This window comes from Engystomops pustulosus, chromosome 9 (genome assembly GCF_040894005.1).
Source record: "Engystomops pustulosus chromosome 9, aEngPut4.maternal, whole genome shotgun sequence".
Classification (NCBI taxonomy): domain Eukaryota; kingdom Metazoa; phylum Chordata; class Amphibia; order Anura; family Leptodactylidae; genus Engystomops; species Engystomops pustulosus.
Window position 1 is genome coordinate 45669325 of NC_092419.1, and position 16993 is coordinate 45686317.

Here is a 16993-nt window from a genome sequence, read left to right on the forward strand (position 1 = left end):
CAGAAAGAATGAACTGAGGACTTTAGGAAAAGATGCTGACTATGCCAGTGACATAAAACTCATTACTTCAGAATTCCGCTTTTACGATTCCTATCATACTTTTAGAACATCTTGTCTGTATATTTTATGACACAGCAGCTGCTCGAAAAGATTCAGTCCCACAAACCCGATAAAATTCCTTGTGTGGTGAGATCACAACTGCTTGTGTCCTACTTTATTAAACAGCAGTAATATATTCCTGTTCATTAACATTTGATTAAAAGAAGTAAATTCACAGGGTTCTTCACGCTGCCCTGCTATAGAGAGTAATGCCTTTTATTCTTCCTCCTACCCCAATAATCAGTTCCTATACGCCTTATACAGTGGTAGAACCTCACCTGTAGAAGCTCCTTAGCAGAACCTCTCCTGTCCACATCCATCTCTAGGCATCGGTTGAGGAAATCTCGGAAAACAGCTGACAGTCTCTCTGGGTTTTGCAGTTCTGGGGTTCCATTAGTGGCTATCAGGTACAATGCCTTTATAGAGCACATAGATGATGTTTCAATACATGATGGACCACAAAATATTTTGAAGATAAATATAAGATTCTATGTAACATATCAGGTCCTATGTAACATTCGATATAGCTTAAAGACCTGTCACCAGAATTTGACCCCCTAAACCAACAATGCCTGCTACAATGACCTCCCCAGATAACCTGAAATTAGCCGCCAGTGAGGTACTGTACCTCAATTACAGCTATTTTACTGATTGCAAATTAGCATACTTGACTTTCATAGTGGATATGACTCTTCATTTCTCCCAGGCTGTCAGTGGACCACGCCCCCTTACTTTGACTGAGTCTCTTCTAATCTGGTGCACTGCCCTGCCTCCATCTTTCTGATTGACAGGTCTCATTGCTAGAACATGCTGCTGTATGGGACTAGTACTAAGGGAGGGTCTGTCAATATTTTTACACTTTGTGCTCCATTCATGTGACCAGAGTGATGTCAATTAATCCCCACCCCCTAAAATTTGGCATGTGATATTTAAAAGGTGTGAATATGTGTCATCACATTTTCACAAATACAGCTATTGACAGGTTCCCATAAAGCCCTATTAAGTAAATGACACCCTTTTAGCCATAATAGTTTTCCTCACATCCCCATAAAATCAACTTTATTATATTAGCTGGCATCATAGGGGGAGAGTACTGCTTGGCCGACCCCTCCCATCTACTTCTCACAATGCCTTATGCCTCCTCATCATGCAGGACATTATGTCGTGTGACCAGGGTGTTGTCATCCAAGGTCCTTTTCCCCCTAAAGTGTGCCATATCTACCCCATATATGTAATTTATCACAGCATGCCTCCAAAGAGGATGGGGAGGAGTAGATCAGTTACATAAACAGGGTAGATACGGAAAATTTTAGGGGGAAAAGACTTTAGATGACATCACCCAGGTCACATGACATGAAGTGCTGAATAGTGAGGAGGCATAAGGCCAAGCAGGACACGCCCCCTCTGATGCCAGCTAATAGAACATAAAAATGATTTTATGGAAGCAATTTTTAGCCAAAATAGTAACATTTAGTTAATAGGGTTTTATGGGAACCAGTCACTAGCTGTATTTGTGAATATGTGGTGACATGTTCCCTTTCAATATCACGGTCTACTACACTACTTGATGGAGGCGTCCACTTTACACAACAATATTTATATACTAAACGAAAGGTTGTGCAATTTTGCGATATACTTTCTGTTGTAATTCCTTACGGTTTCTAGATCTCCGCTTGCTGTCATTCTGATGGTCATGTGATGTCCCACACGGTTCGTTATATCAGAAAGTAATCAGAGCTGTGTGATATAACATGCGCACCTGTGTGACATCACATGACCAGGGACCAGTTTATCCACACAAAGTAAACAATGAATGACAGGAAGCAGAGATCTAGAAAACCAGAAAAGGAATTGATACAGAACGTATATCTGGAAATTGTATAACTTACAAAAACAATATCAATCACTTTCCGAAAGTGTACAATTAGACACAAAGAGACACATATTGGTCTAATACATTTGCTGTATGCTTAGGCTCTGTTCACATTAGAAGTTCTAATTTTATTAGATTAATTCATTCTGTAGGAAAAAATTTTCTTGGGGTTGATAGAAGATATGTGCAGCTTTTAGAATTAATTGGACTGACCTGCTATCTATCTAATCTAGAATAGTCTTACCGGTTTTAGATTAGAGGGAGTGGTTAAGGCTACATGTAAATCAACAGCTAATTCTTCTACTTGGGGGTCCCTTTACTAGTACCCGTCAGGACATGCCTCCCTATGAAGATCTTGATCTCGAGCACTGGCCCACAGGACTCTCTCCACTAGAGAAAATAGTGATCGTTTATGTGAAAATGTAGGGATCAATCTTACTCTGAGAGGGTTCTCATTAAGGTAAGGCGGTTCTCCTTCAACCATTTCTATGGCCATAATTCCTAAGGACCAAATGTCCACTTTAGGTCCATAGGCTTTCCTCGTCACCACTTCGGGAGCCATCCAGTAAGGTGTCCCCACCATTGTGCTACGTTTACTTTGCTCAGGTGTGATCTGAGCGCAGAAACCAAAGTCAGCTAAAAACAAAATATAAAAAAAAAGCATAAAATATTAGTACATAGCTTCTGTGTTTCTTTTATACTTCAACAAATAACTGCATGATATTAAATATATATCAATACAGGCAGTCCCCGGGTTACATACAAGATAGGGTCTGGAGGTTTGTTCTTAAGTTGAATTTGTATGTAAGTCGAAACTGTATATTTTATAATGGAAGTTCTAGACAATTTTTTTTCTTTTGCCCCAGTGACAATTGGAGTTTCAAAATTATTGGTGTAATTGGACCAAGAATAATCAATAAAGCTTCATTACAGACATCTTACAGCTGATCATTGCAGTCTGGGACTATAGTAAAGCATCCAGAGAGCTTCACCAGAGGTCACAGTGGGCAGAGGGGTCCGTCTGTAACTATGGGTTGTCTGTAAGTCGGGTGTCCTTAAGTAGGGGACCGCCTGTATTTAATATTCAATCCTGGTGCAATGCTATTCTCAATGTAATTTTTAGCATAACCAGTAATGTAAGTGATATGTATCAGCTAAGACTTACTAAGCTTAACGGATCCATCCATCCCAAGCAGTATGTTGTCGCTCTTTATATCTCTGTGTATCACTTGATTTGAATGCAAGAAGTCCAAGGCTTGTAGACACTGAGGGGAAAAGAAACACAAGGTTTAAGAACAAAATCGGGGCTTAAAAAAATCCAATAGTAACAATCCTCACCCATGACTATAACACACATCTTCGTATCAGCCTTTGTCACCAGCACACACCTAAAACCTTAAGTTACAGTGGAAGTGCAAATATGCTTCATTTACAACAGTAAAAAAAAACCCTTAAATTACCATAAAAAGCATCAACTCACCTCTCGACAAACAGCTGCAATCTGTCCTTCATCCATACAAGTTTCTGTTACGACATCGGTCAATGAACCCCCGGCCAGGTACTCCATCACTACCCAAAGCTCATCCCCAACCAGATAACTGCGAGCAACAATAATCACAAGTGGTTATAGCGATGGTGACCAACGCATCCCAAAAATAAATGTAACTGATACTGAGCACTAGGACAGTTCCCCAGATCAATTGTCCCATCTTTAAAGGGCTTTGACTGCCTAAAAATATTTGCAGAGGTCCAAGCACGGCGGGCACACCGCAGCGCGTGGGGAGAGGAAGAGGAAATGAGTGCTGCTCACCCCCTCCCATCTCCATAGGTACATATGGCACGTATGCTACACCGTACCGCTCCTGTACAGGGCCGTGAGCCATAGAAGTGTATGGGGGACGTATATCGGCCGTATGTATGTCCCCCATACATGTGTGTGAATGTAGCCTGAAGGAGTAGCCGGTGCCACTGGACAAGGTGGTCTCCGTAATGCCATTCTGGTGGCTGATCATGTTCCCAGCTGTCAGACCCCCACATCTCCCCCATTCAGTGGATTATTAGACATTTCTTTAGAGTGTAATACAGAGGTCTCTCCTCTTGATATGAGCTGCACCCTGCCTGGCAGCTCTGCTCCGACTATACAATTCCACCCACAGCAGATATGTAAATGATCTCATCGAGACGCTCACCTGTCTAAATAATTCACAATGTTAGGATTTTTATTTTCCCTCATGACCAAGATCTCATTAATAATTAATTCTTTTTTGGGCTGCTGTTGGAGGTTCATTTGCTTTATTGCTACCTGAGAAAGACAAAAAAGGATGATAAGTCAGTCACGTTATATGCTTGAAGGTAAACCTATAAATAACCAAGGAAAATGCAGGGGCCTGTACTGGATTATCACTTACCTCTTGTCCTGTAGCAATGTCTATAGCGGTGTACACTGTCCCAGACGCCCTGTGCACAGACACAAAGGAGATCATCAGTCCAATGAACGGATATTGAGTAGATGTGCAGATGTTGTATAATGCAGGATGCATGGTAACACTAACATGACCCGTTATATCCGTTGAAAAACGCACTAATCATTATATCAATTTAGCAATTCAGCAACAACGGGAACTCCCAAATATTCCGAAATATGGCTTCTACTGCTCTAAAATCTTAAGGGTGTAAACCAGATTCTTGTATAAGGAAAGGTGAAATTCTATCAGTTGCAATCTCCATTTAGCCACAAGGGGGCAGTGAAAATCCATTAACTGTGTAAAACGGCTTATGATAAATTAATTACATATTTTGTCTCACTAGTGTTATGCAGCCTGTAATTTTAAGGATCCAGGCAGCCACCGACCACCAAGTTATTTGCCTTATTAACCAATAATTATTGACTTTGCATGTAAAAAAAAAAACCCTGAGCCCCAACACTGCATTTGCTTATTATTAGTGATCAATAGTCTGATACCGCAGAACTGAACCATATAAGAAAATCATTTTGTGTCTGGCACTTCCTAATATTCCCACTTTATGATCACTATATCAAGTGGCAATTGCCATACCTGCATAAAGACATATAAAACGAGATAAAGTCATCCGTTCTGAGCGGCCAATATAAAAGCAGGGTCTTCCGCTTTCGATATCGCATTGTATATGCTGATAACCTGTGTAGTGCAATTTCCGGTGCGGTGGTGCACAGATAAGAAGCTAAACCTCCATCAGTCCTACTCATTGTATGGCAAACGGCTGAGGATTTCCTTCATGTGAATGACTGGAGCAGTAATTAAACTGGATGCTCCATCCAGGGAGTCACCGATGAAAGGCTTCATATAATGATAATATAATTTGTGGCCAACTATACATCTCTCTCCTGTGCTGAATATCTTCTGCGACGCTGGATGAAAGTGGAATATGTGATTTCTAAACACGAGTCTTGAATAAAAGGCGACCTATTGTTATGTGCTGAGCGTGCAGTACTCTGCATGTTTACTCCCATCTCTGCTGCTCATAGTCTTTTGGAACAGACTCCATAAATATGTTTCTAGATCAACACTAAACATACATCTTGGCCGTCTCACAAAACCTCATTACCTGCCATACCCCGCCAAGAAACGCTGAACAAGAAGAGACATAATAAAGAGCCTGTCTGCCGTCAGATGAGCCGCCATACAAGGCGAGATACACATGAAGGCCGCATGATAAATACAGATAGATGTGGAGCTCACTGTTAACTCAATTTGCGTCAATGAAAGCAGCAAATTTGCAAGAGGCCTAACTCGCGATGGAAACCGCACCTCTCGGGTATTTTTGACATATCACGTGGATGTCTAATAAAAAATACCAGTGAGGAAAATCCCTTTTTGAGTCTGAATAAAGCTACTCAGATTAATGTAAAACTATTTTTAAAAAAAGTGTATTAGATTATTTTTAATGTAAACTTACCCTTGGCCAATCTTTTCAAACCTTGTGTACTTCTTTTTAGGATCACCCACACTTACAATGCTTCCTGCAGACACAAAATACAAACAGAAAAGGGATGACTGATAGGTCTATAATTGGGAAATAGGGAATCAGAAAATCTGCAGTCTGTATCTAATGACTTTCCGGTGGTGGAAAAAAATTAATCAATCATATCAATTATCCATCCTACCATCCATCCAGAATGAGTTCCTGAGTGCTACAAGAGGACAGATGCTGGATGGGTACAGCTTATACAGTAAATGATCATCCATCGTAAACATCATCATATTGAGCAAACTATGGAAACATCACATGGTAAAACCATCATAGAATGCAATACATAAATCGGGAAAGTTTTCATTTATTGTTCTTAATAGAACAGCTGCCAGGAAAATGAACAATGGCCAACATTTCTAAAGGGGTTGCCGAAAGAGCAGTCAGGTCCGCGGTGTAGTGGCAGGCTGACATCGCAGGGTTGCTGGTTGTCGCACCCCCACAGATCAACCACTAATGACCTATAGATAGGTTATTAGTAATTACGTTCCCTGGAGAATCCCATTATCTAGAGGAAAAGAAAGCTACAGATACTGATCTGGATTATGCCCTGGAATGATCAATGGATTATTCTGCAGTGCACAAAAACGCATGATGTGTTGTTCAGGATGTGTCGATTTCCTTTGTAGATTTTACAATGGAAACACATAAAAAATCTCCAAAACTTAACCCAAATCTTAGAGTTGATATTTAGAAAAAAACCAGGGTCAATAACTCATAGATCCAGGCACTTTAACACCAGCAATCTTCTTATATTTGCTATCCATGGCCCCATTCCTTCTAAAATCATCTTTTAAAATTATGCTAATCAGTAAGAAGGGCTCTGAGGAGGTGTTACCAGAGCCTCTCTGTGCTGTAGCTTCACATGCTTTAACACCGTGTTCCCCCTTCCACTGTGTGCTGAAACTTCTTCTTCTGCAGTGAGATTACAGCAAGAAGAGGGGGAGGGGGGAAGTGCCAAGCAGGGGGCAAGTTGAGACAGTCTAAAGGCCTGTGAAGCTACAGCACAGAGGGGCTCTTGGGGCCCTTCTTTCTCATTAGCACACATTTAAAAGTTGATTTTAGAAAGAAGGAGGTCATAGATAATAAATATAAGCAGATTACCTGAGTCTCGGTGCCTGGATCTATGAGTTAGTGTCCATGGTTTATCTTGCTGGATTTTGGATGGTAGATTTCCTTTAACGGAAATCTAAAAAATGATATTGGGTACAGAATAACATACTTAATTTCTCCAGGATTTCTTCATCCGTCATCTTGGACTTTTTGCGCTGTCGGTCAGTATTCCTGTACAAAGTGCTCGTGCTTGAGTTTTCTGGCTGGGTGGTTACAGGAGAAGTTGAGGCCTCTTTAGCTGCTACAGGTACAGCTACTGGTTCAATGACAGACCGTGTATAAATCTGCATGAAAAGATAAATGTTTAGCTTTTACAGTCAATGAAAACTGGAAATGTATTATGGGGAACATTATATACGTAGACAAGGTGGCATACATTCACTTGTGGACATTCAATGGACTAACTAACTGGCTTCAGGTGGTGCAACAAAACAAAAGATCTTAATATTCCCCCTGTCACAGCCGCAGAGTCCTGCTGTAAATGGTTCACATTGCTGCAACTGTGCCTCCTTATACCAAAAGGCCAGCGGTGGTAGAAGGAGCAACCAGAGGTAAGGAGAGTGACGAGTGTTGGTTCCTTTGATTTTCACACCATCTGAGGCCACTCATAACAAAATTCTGCTAAACAACTCCTTTAACACAGGCCTGCAACTTCTTCTTGTAATGAGCACTGGTTGACGATGTAAGAAATGGTCTTTTTACATGAAGCAAACATTGTACTGTACCAAGACCAAGAATACTAGATACAATAATTGGCATATGTTGGCAGCACATTTCCAGCTTATCACAGTCATATGATAAAGGATTCTTACAGATTTTGTATGTTCAGGACGTGGAGCTATCACAGGTGGGGGCTCATCCTCCTCCTCTTCCTCTTCTTCATCTTCCTCCTCAGAGACCGGAGGGGCTAGAGGGGGCTCTGATGCAGTCTTTGTGTTCTGGAATAGAAGTGATAAAATAAAGAGGTCATAGTGTTGTTCGCTTTGCTTCTAGCTGTGACCAAGTAAACAGAGCAATAAAGATGAAGCTTGCTCCATGCTCCCTGCTGAAAATAGTATATTGCTTTCTTTTGCAGTAGTGGTCTAACCACTAAACTGCTGTTTTATTAAAGGGAACCTGCCAGCAGATTTTAGGCCCCTAAACATTGCCATGCGCAAAACACATAAATACACAGGTGCCTAGGTTTTCAAAAATGCCCCTGGATATGTCGGCATATGTACCACAACCTATAAAATCTATTCTTCTATTAATATACCCCCTTTTGGGAGTTACCACTATCAGGAAGACTCAGGTTATCCAGTTCCTAAGCACAACCTCCAAACTTGACGGAAGTCCATCAGATCTTGGCAAGTCATATCCAGCTATCTCCAGGAGTACATCAAGCACGTCCACCCTGAGACTGAGAAGCCAAAAACAGATTTGACAAATTCCCCTTTAAAAGTCTGTGCCACTATGAACTTCACATATGCGGTATGAGGCCACAGCTCTGTGTAGGTCATACAGGGAAATTAAAATCGACTGAATTTAATGGAATGATCAGCAATCATCTATTGCATGGTCAACAGATGTCTACTCACAAGCCTTCCACAGTTCTTGGAGCAAATCTTACAGCTGATAGAGTCAATTTGAGTTAATTTTTGGTCACTACAAGCAGTCCTTGACTTAAGGACACACGCCATACAGAAGACCCCTACTTACAAACGGACCTCTGTGCCCACGGAATCTTCTTGGGAAGCTCTCTGGGTGCCGGTAATTTACTAAACCTTAGTCCCAGGCTACAAAGTTCAATTGTAAGGTGTCTACAATGTAGCTCTATTGTTCATCCTTTTTCCCTGGTCAACCAAAATTTTGTTTTTAATAATTTAGCTGGAGATACAAACATATCAGTTCGGAGTTACATACAAATTCAACTTAAGAACAAATCTACAGAACCTATCCTGTACGCAACCCTGCCTGTGTTCTCTATCATTTGTAAGCAAAAAACTGAAGTTGGTTGGAAACACAGAAGACATACAACACAGTACAAGTAGTCTGCTGCTTATAGTGGAATGAACTGAGGCACTAGTTCCACACATATATTTCCTATTCCACCAGCGTATACTCTGATCATGGTGTGAGGGAACCAGTCAACATAATAGATCTAATAAACCACTAGCAGTTTTTTTGTGAAGCAGCTTAACACTTTTTAGATCACGTTCTTTTCATGGCCCAGAAAGTTTAGCACTGAAGTCAAGCTCTCTTTGCATCAAATTGCTCACTTCAATGAGCAATCCTGTATCTGCATCGAGGACAGTCCTGCATCGAGGGACATCACTAACCAGGGCTCCTAAAGTCTGGCTCATGATGTCAATCACAACAGAGGGAGTATTCTGATGAGATGAGAGCTTGACTTCAGTGCTGAGCTCCCTGCCTCCATGACTTTATACAACCAGTTCTTCTTACTTCAAAGTTGTTTTGGATGATGCCAACAGGCTGGGCCATGAAAGAACCATGTTCTGAAAGGTGTTATTCTGCTTGACTACATACTAATACGTGTTTATTGGGTCAATTTCTGCTGACAGTTTCCTTGTAACACGTTTGAGAAATACTCTACTTACCAAAGAGTGAGCAGCTATATATCCATGTGCGCTTTTATCTGCAATATAGAAAAAATAACAACTTTGGAGAACATGAATTTGATTCCGAGAAGTAAATCTCCAATAATACTCAATTTTGTAGTTCAGAGCATAGAAAATAATCCAGAAATTTGTTCAAAGCAATAAAATGTTACAAAGACAATGTAAATTTACTCTATGTCTTGTAGCTGGGTATTTGGAGATTTTTACAAACTAGATGAACAAAAGATGTCTGACGGGTGGGGGGAACTGCTCCCTTCATTTTAAACATGAACCAAAATTAAGTTTTTGATGGTAGAGGAGAATATTGCAGTGGGAAGTGATTATGTCCCTACTTGTCAAATTCCTGTTCCAATGTTGTTAGCCATAGGGGCACATGTATCAGTTTTTCGGCTGCCCTTTTTTCCCAAGCGACTTTTTAGTCTCAAGTAGTAGATCCCAAAAGTAAGTCTGGGTCTAGCATGCCCTGTTTTGGAACTTATTAAGCTTCACAAGTTGAATATACATCTGGGCTACAAAGATAAATTTGGCACACTGCTTTAAATCCTTGAGTCAGGTTACTTTGGTACACTGCTTCACAAAAAAAAAAAGAAAAAGGAAACAATAGGAGTGAAAAATGTCTCCCATAGAGTAGCAAAGAGTAGCTAATAGAAATAACAAACTGTTTAATAGTAATTAATTTGTATAAACTAAACACAAAAACTGCAACGCCAACAAAACACAGTATATTTCGATAATGACTGACAAAGATCTAAACTGGGTCATAAAAATAGTTGTGATAAACTGTTCTGTTGAAGATGGAAGATATATAGACCATTAGCTTTTGTCAGATTTTACATTCAGTGCATACGACAGAAAAGCTCCCGCGGACATATAGTGGCAGATGGAGGCATCCTTTTTGCCTCTGTTTGACCAGCAAGCTACATCTTGCTGGACTATTGGAGCCTATGGCCATATGAACGTATGGGGGACACATGAACGTATGGGGGACTAAGTGTTTGGCCATATCACGGCCCCGTAGAGGTCTATGGCTCCTGGTCACGGCGCATTGATCATATTTTATTTCAATGTCACTGAGCCGGGCTGCCGCCATGCACAATATAGGTCATGTCCCATACTTTGCCAAATTACGAAAGCGGATGCTCTTGGTGAGCATATGTTCATGTGCATGAGGCCTAAGTGTATGCTTATGACATATAAGGAAATCACTGGCGGAAAGACCCTGAGCATTGGCAGAAACCAGTGATGTTCGCTCCTCCTCCCACTTTCAAGGGGAGGGGAGGGAGAGGACAATGTATCCCGTTGTGTGATCATAAAACAGGATATGTCCTAACCCTCTGTTTTAATGATGTGTCTGGAATCTGCCCCATAAAAGGGGCAAAAATGGTATATGTTTCTTCCAACTTCAGCTCACCTCAAAATAAGTCTTTATAAATCCCCCAAAAGATGTATGAAGGCGAAATAATTTTTTAAATGTACCTATACAAAGAGAAGACTGAATTCCTATTACTATACCTCCAGATGTAAAGCTCATATATTTCTGGTTGTTCACAGTCTCTTTGGAATCATAGAATTTGAGGACATCTAACACAGCCTGAGGGTTCTTCTTCTGCTCCAGTTTGGTGATGTTTGAGGTCTGCAGTAATCTAGCCCATTGTTCTGGGATTCCCTGTGAGACAAAGGATAAAACCTTACATTTGGAATTGCCCATCGTCACCCATGTAAAATAAAAGAAGAAAACAACCAAAAAAAAAATCAAAAAAAAAATCACTGGGACGACAAGGTTGGGTCGAGACCTTGGTTTTGTTATGGTAGAGACCTTGGTTTTAGTAGAAGTGCATTCATTGTCTTACAAAATAAACTAAAGAAACAAAAAAAAAAAAAAGCTAAAACCAGGATCCCAGATGGAGAAATAAAAAATAACATTATGGCTGTGAAAGAAAAAAGGTGAATGATCCATGTCTGGAAATCATGAGGGCCATTAGCAGTCATGGTGGTAAAGTGGAACACAAATGGCTATTTAAATAGTGAGGTGGAGTTATGTATTGGTGCCCTTCATGGTTACAGTATATTCAAACCTTCCTATTAGTTGGTATGGTGAAGGGGTTAAAGACCATGTCTAGATAAGGGGGCAACCAACCAGTCCGAAAAATAACTTTGTATGAGGCCATCCGGTTGCCTAGATGCCTTATACACTTCTAAACAAGTGGAAAGTACAGTAATAATAGCGGAATGATAAAAGTGCCTTTTTATATCTCCTATTGATCCCTCCGGACCATGTACACTGCAAGACAGATGAGCTACGAATGCCGCTGTCATCAGTCTTTATCTGGTATCCATCAAAGTGGTGAAGATTTATTGTTTTAGCATAGCTCATAGTGTGGTGTTCAAAGCAAATACACAGAAAACATTGGGGAAAGTTTAGCACTTTCAACAAAAGGCAGTGTAAAAAAAGCTTATAAGTTGTATCAGAATGTTATAATACGGACCCACCAACAGTAACTAATACAATTTAGCATCCCAGATTGAGCACAACAGTCCCAGATATTGGCAGCTTTACTGCATGTAAGGTCCTGCGCTCCACTCAGAATGCATAAATAGATGGTTACCATGATAAAGCAGGAAGCCATTAGCCCCCAGCTCCACCATCCACCCTGTAACACTGCTGTCAGGGTCTTGGATGACAGCAAAGAGAAGTGATGGTGCATCACATCTGCTGCCCCAAGGCCCTGAATGCAGAGAATGACACCTGCTGTGTTACCCGAGGCCATAAAGGAGAATTATACCGTGTCGGGAGAAGGGTACCATACCATGTGGGGGGTTCACATATCACGTGGGAGCACCATTAAGCTATATTGGGACTGTAAATACTCTATGGGGCGATCGGGGGGGGGAGGGAGTCGCTTAAATGCGGCTGCAGGTTTCATCTCAAAGTTTGAAGGTCTGACTTCAGGAAAATGCTAGACTCATCATATCAAAGGCCCTTAAAATGTACCACCAGCGTTAACCGACTATGTAGTAGCAAATTTGAGTTCCAAAAGCACAGACTTCCCCCATTGCCCGTTGTACTCTCTCTTCAGATTCTTTATCCAGCAGGAAGCTTACAGCAGCACAGTAAGGTTTCCCTCTCAACACTTCAGATGAGTAGGGCAGAAGGCGATACACCTGAACAAACATTATGAAAGCTTGAGGATTATTATCCACACTTTTTTAACACTTTATGAGCTCTAGATTTTGCCACTATTAGAATATTACAGGGATCTAAATTGTCAGGGGTTAAATCTGTGGTCTCACTGTGCAGACCCAGTTATTGGCAGAAGAATGGATCAAAAGTCTTTCGGATCTGCAACATAGCAAATGGGTCTGTGGGCACAAGTCCATTTACTGTATGGCAATGCCCACAAGAAAATGTAAAAATCAGTGGTCTTTTGTTCAATTCTATCTTGTTTACCATTGTTTTGATGATGTAATCTTAGCCATATTGAAAATATACACCTTATGCACTAAAGCCCTCGAAAATAAGTGGTCAGCAGGGCAAGAAATGGAGAGAAAACATAGTTTACAGCATAAAAACATCAAACACAATGTGCACTATGCAAAATGGTACAGGGTCTGAAAGAGTATTACTAGGAAATAGAAAATTCCAAATACAATTTTGATTTGGAAAAACTACAAAAGGACCAGAGGGCTCACCCTCAGCTGATCAGGTGGGTGTCAGGACTAGAGGGCTCATCCTCAGCTGATCCGGTGGGTGTCAGGACTAGAGGGCTCACCCTCAGCTGATCAGGTGGGTGTCAGGACTAGAGGCCTCACCCTCAGCTGATCAGGTGGTTGTAAGGACTAGAGGCCTCACCCTCAGATGATCAGGTGGGTGTCAGGACTAGAGGGCTCACCCTCAGCTGATCAGGTGGGTGTCAGGACTAGAGGGCTCACCCTCAGCTGATCAGGTGGGTGTCAGGACTAGAGGGCTCACCCTCAGCTGATCAGGTGGGTGTCAGGACTAGAGGGCTCATCCTCAGCTGATCCGGTGGGTGTCAGGACTAGAGGCCTCACCCTCAGCTGATCAGGTGGGTGTCAGGACTAGAGGGCTCATCCTCAGCTGATCCGGTGGGTGTCAGGACTAGAGGCCTCACCCTCAGCTGATCAGGTGGTTGTAAGGACTAGAGGCCTCACCCTCAGATGATCAGGTGGGTGTCAGGACTAGAGGGCTCACCCTCAGCTGATCAGGTGGGTGTCAGGACTAGAGGGCTCACCCTCAGCTGATCAGGTGGGTGTCAGGACTAGAGGGCTCACCCTCAGCTGATAAGGTGGGTGTCAGGACTCGAGGGCTCACCCTCAGCTGATAAGGTGGGTGTCAGGACTCGAGGGCTCATCCTCAGCTGATCAGGTGGGTGTCAGGACTAGAGGGCTCATCCTCAGCTGATCAGGTGGGTGTCAGGACTAGAGGGCTCATCCTCAGCTGATCAGGTGGGTGTCAGGACTCGAGGGCTCATCCTCAGCTGATCAGGTGGGTGTCAGGACTCGAGGGCTCATCCTCAGCTGATCAGGTGGGTGTCAGGACTAGAGGGCTCATCCTCAGCTGATCAGGTGGGTGTCAGGACTAGAGGGCTCATCTTCAGCTGATCATGTGGTTGTCAGGACTAGAGGGCTCATCCTCAGCTGATCAGGTGGGTGTCAGGACTAGAGGCCTCACCCTCAGCTGATCAGGTGGATGTCAGGACTAGAGGCCTCACCCTCAGCTGATCAGGTGGATGTCAGGACTAGAGGCCTCACCCTCAGCTGATCAGGTGGGTGTCAGGACTGGAGGGCCCACCCTCAGCTGATTGGGTCAGTTTCAGGAATAGAGGGCTCATCCTCATCTGATCAGGTCGGTGTTAGGACTAGAGGACTCACCCTCATCTGATCAGGTGTGTGTTGAGACTGGTGACGCGCATATGATATTGGAGGACCAAACTTTAAAATGGTGATTGGGCATTAATACATTTTGCAGCAATAGCATGGCATACTATTTAACAACAAGTCATACTTACAAGCCCTGCAGTACAGTGTGGCGTCCACTATTTTCGCCAGTCTCTGTACACAGCAGTGATGGGACCTCACCCACATTACTGGCCCTGGCAGTGTTTGATCTGCAGTTGTTGGAAGACCATTGCCCACTGCAGTCTAGGTCAAACTTCATCTCTATAAAAATGTGAGAAGCTTGCACAGCCATTCCTGTCATGCACTGCGGTATGGTTGTAGAACCATGTCTCCACTGCATACGCCTAATGATATTGGGACGTTCTGGCTCATGATGGACTCTCTAGGGTATTGGTGAAAAACCTATGGCACCTTCGCTCCAGCATGTATTCAAGGCATCCCCCTGCAGTGCAAGGAAGCCCATTCCTCCTGTTTGGGGCCCCCATGGGAGAAACTCAAATGATGTAAAGATTTTCCCTCCTTATTGCAGTGGTATTGGTGTCCTTAGTGGTGCATTATGTATAAATTCCCCTTGTTTTAAATTGCAAATGTATGTTATCTATTTAGAGCTAATAGTAATTTATACTTACTACATAAAGTATTATAATAAAATCACGGGGGGAAGTTAACTTGATATGTGTGCAGACTATAATGCAACTTTAATAGAGTACGGTGTATGTAAACTAATACCAGGAACCTAAGAGAGGCACAATACACATGGGGGTGTTTAAAGGGAACCTGTCATCAGCAATTAGCCTAATAAACTGACAACAGAATATTGTCAAGCTGAGTAATACCTTCCAGTATTTGTTTCTTTTATAGTCGGGCATGGTGGGATCATCTAGAAAATCAACTTTGAAGCGAGTTGAAAATTGGTTGTTTAAAGTCATGGAGGAGGAGAGTTTAGCACTGAAGTCAAGGTGGGGAGCTCTGATTGCCTCCTCCTCTGGAAGTGACATAATGCATCTGACATCAGGAAATCAGGTTAGTGATGTCTTCGGATGCAGGACCAACAATTACAGTAATGGGGCCTTTCTGAGGAAGAGAGAGCTTGACTTCAGTGTTAAAATCTCTGCCCCCTTGACTTTATACAATGACTTTATATCCTACTTCAATGTAAATTTTCTGGATGACGCCACCAGACTGGGTCATGAATGAAACATGATCTGGAAGGTGTACAGCTGCTTGACAACATTCTGGTAATGGATTATTATTTATTATTTCCGCTGACATGTTCCCTTTAACACTACCACACCAGCATGTTGTTTAGTGGGTTAATAAGTGTATGTAAAACCAAAAATAGTTCAGATCACCCAATTCACAAATTTTTGTTCGATATCTGTACTATGTAATGTTATTTGGGATTGTGTGCTAGCCATTGTTTCACTTCAGATGCAGCCAAGAACACTATGACTAGATAACAGATGTTTAGAACAAATTAAGAACACTAGTAAAAAAACATTCTTAGGGCTTATTCACATGACTATTATGGGGACCGTGATCTGCTAGTATGATTTGCGCACATTTACACGGCGCATCATCACGCAGTCACGAGTTGGGGTGGGAGCGCCACAAAGTATAGGACATGTCCTATACCTTCTCCCGCCCCTGTGCTCAAACCCCCACCTCCTCCTCTCGCCCCTGTGCTCAGACCCCCACCACCTACTCCCGCCCCTATGCTCAGACCCCCACCTCCTCCTCCCGCCCCTTCGGCTTATACACAAGTCAATAGGTTTTTCCAGTTTTTGGTGGTAAAATTAGGGGTCTTGGCTTATACTCGAGTATATACGGTAGTAGCATACCCTGCAACCTTATAAATTACAAAATTTGTCCCAAATTAAGGCAATATAGCTACATATTTCTTATGATGAAGGCATAGAATCCATATGTTAAATTAGTGTAAAGGACCAAAAACGAGAGTTAAGAGACTTCATTGGAATAAGGCATATCATCTTACTTTTTCCTGAATGCACTTTTATCATCCAGTGTTTCTAAGGGAGATGTCCACAAAAGAAATAAAGTGGATTATGAGAAGTGTATTAAACTTTTCTTTGGTGCCACCCCAATCTAGACATACAATCTGTGCGGAATAAAACAACTGTATAAAACAGGTTTGGAATGAGTGACATGGGCCCCTGGAGTTTGGGATTGAATGACAAAAGGATGATCCAAGCAACACATCTACAGCACACGCATGAACTTGCAGCTGCAAACGCTAGAACATCTCAAAGAAGCACTTTTGATGAAAGCTTCTTTTTGGGCCTGTGACGCACCTCTGCGAGTTTCCCTGAGCCCATCTGTGAACCACAGAGATCTGGCTGCAATG

At 42.2% G+C, this 16993-nt stretch overlaps 1 protein-coding gene across 7 annotated transcripts in view; it reads right to left on the reverse strand.

Annotated features, from left to right (window-relative positions):
* PAK3 (p21 (RAC1) activated kinase 3) overlaps positions 1-16993 on the reverse strand; it is a 100640-nt gene that overhangs the window by 6888 nt on the left and 76759 nt on the right. For 5 of the 7 annotated variants that reach the window (XM_072123950.1, XM_072123953.1, XM_072123952.1 and 2 more), the window contains exons 4-15: positions 16941-16964; positions 11224-11377; positions 9691-9728; positions 7906-8031; positions 7203-7377; positions 5909-5972; positions 4381-4429; positions 4162-4274; positions 3453-3570; positions 3138-3237; positions 2412-2608; positions 378-515 (exon numbers count right to left, since the gene is read on the reverse strand). In XM_072123950.1, coding sequence (XP_071980051.1) covers positions 378-515; positions 2412-2608; positions 3138-3237; positions 3453-3570; positions 4162-4274; positions 4381-4429; positions 5909-5972; positions 7203-7377; positions 7906-8031; positions 9691-9728; positions 11224-11377; positions 16941-16964 — 1296 coding nt within the window. Of the gene's footprint in view, positions 1-377; positions 516-2411; positions 2609-3137; positions 3238-3452; positions 3571-4161; positions 4275-4380; positions 4430-5908; positions 5973-7202; positions 7378-7905; positions 8032-9690; positions 9729-11223; positions 11378-16940; positions 16986-16993 lie in introns of all 7 variants that reach the window. The other 2 variants (XM_072123955.1, XM_072123954.1) reach the window with 2 other exon arrangements.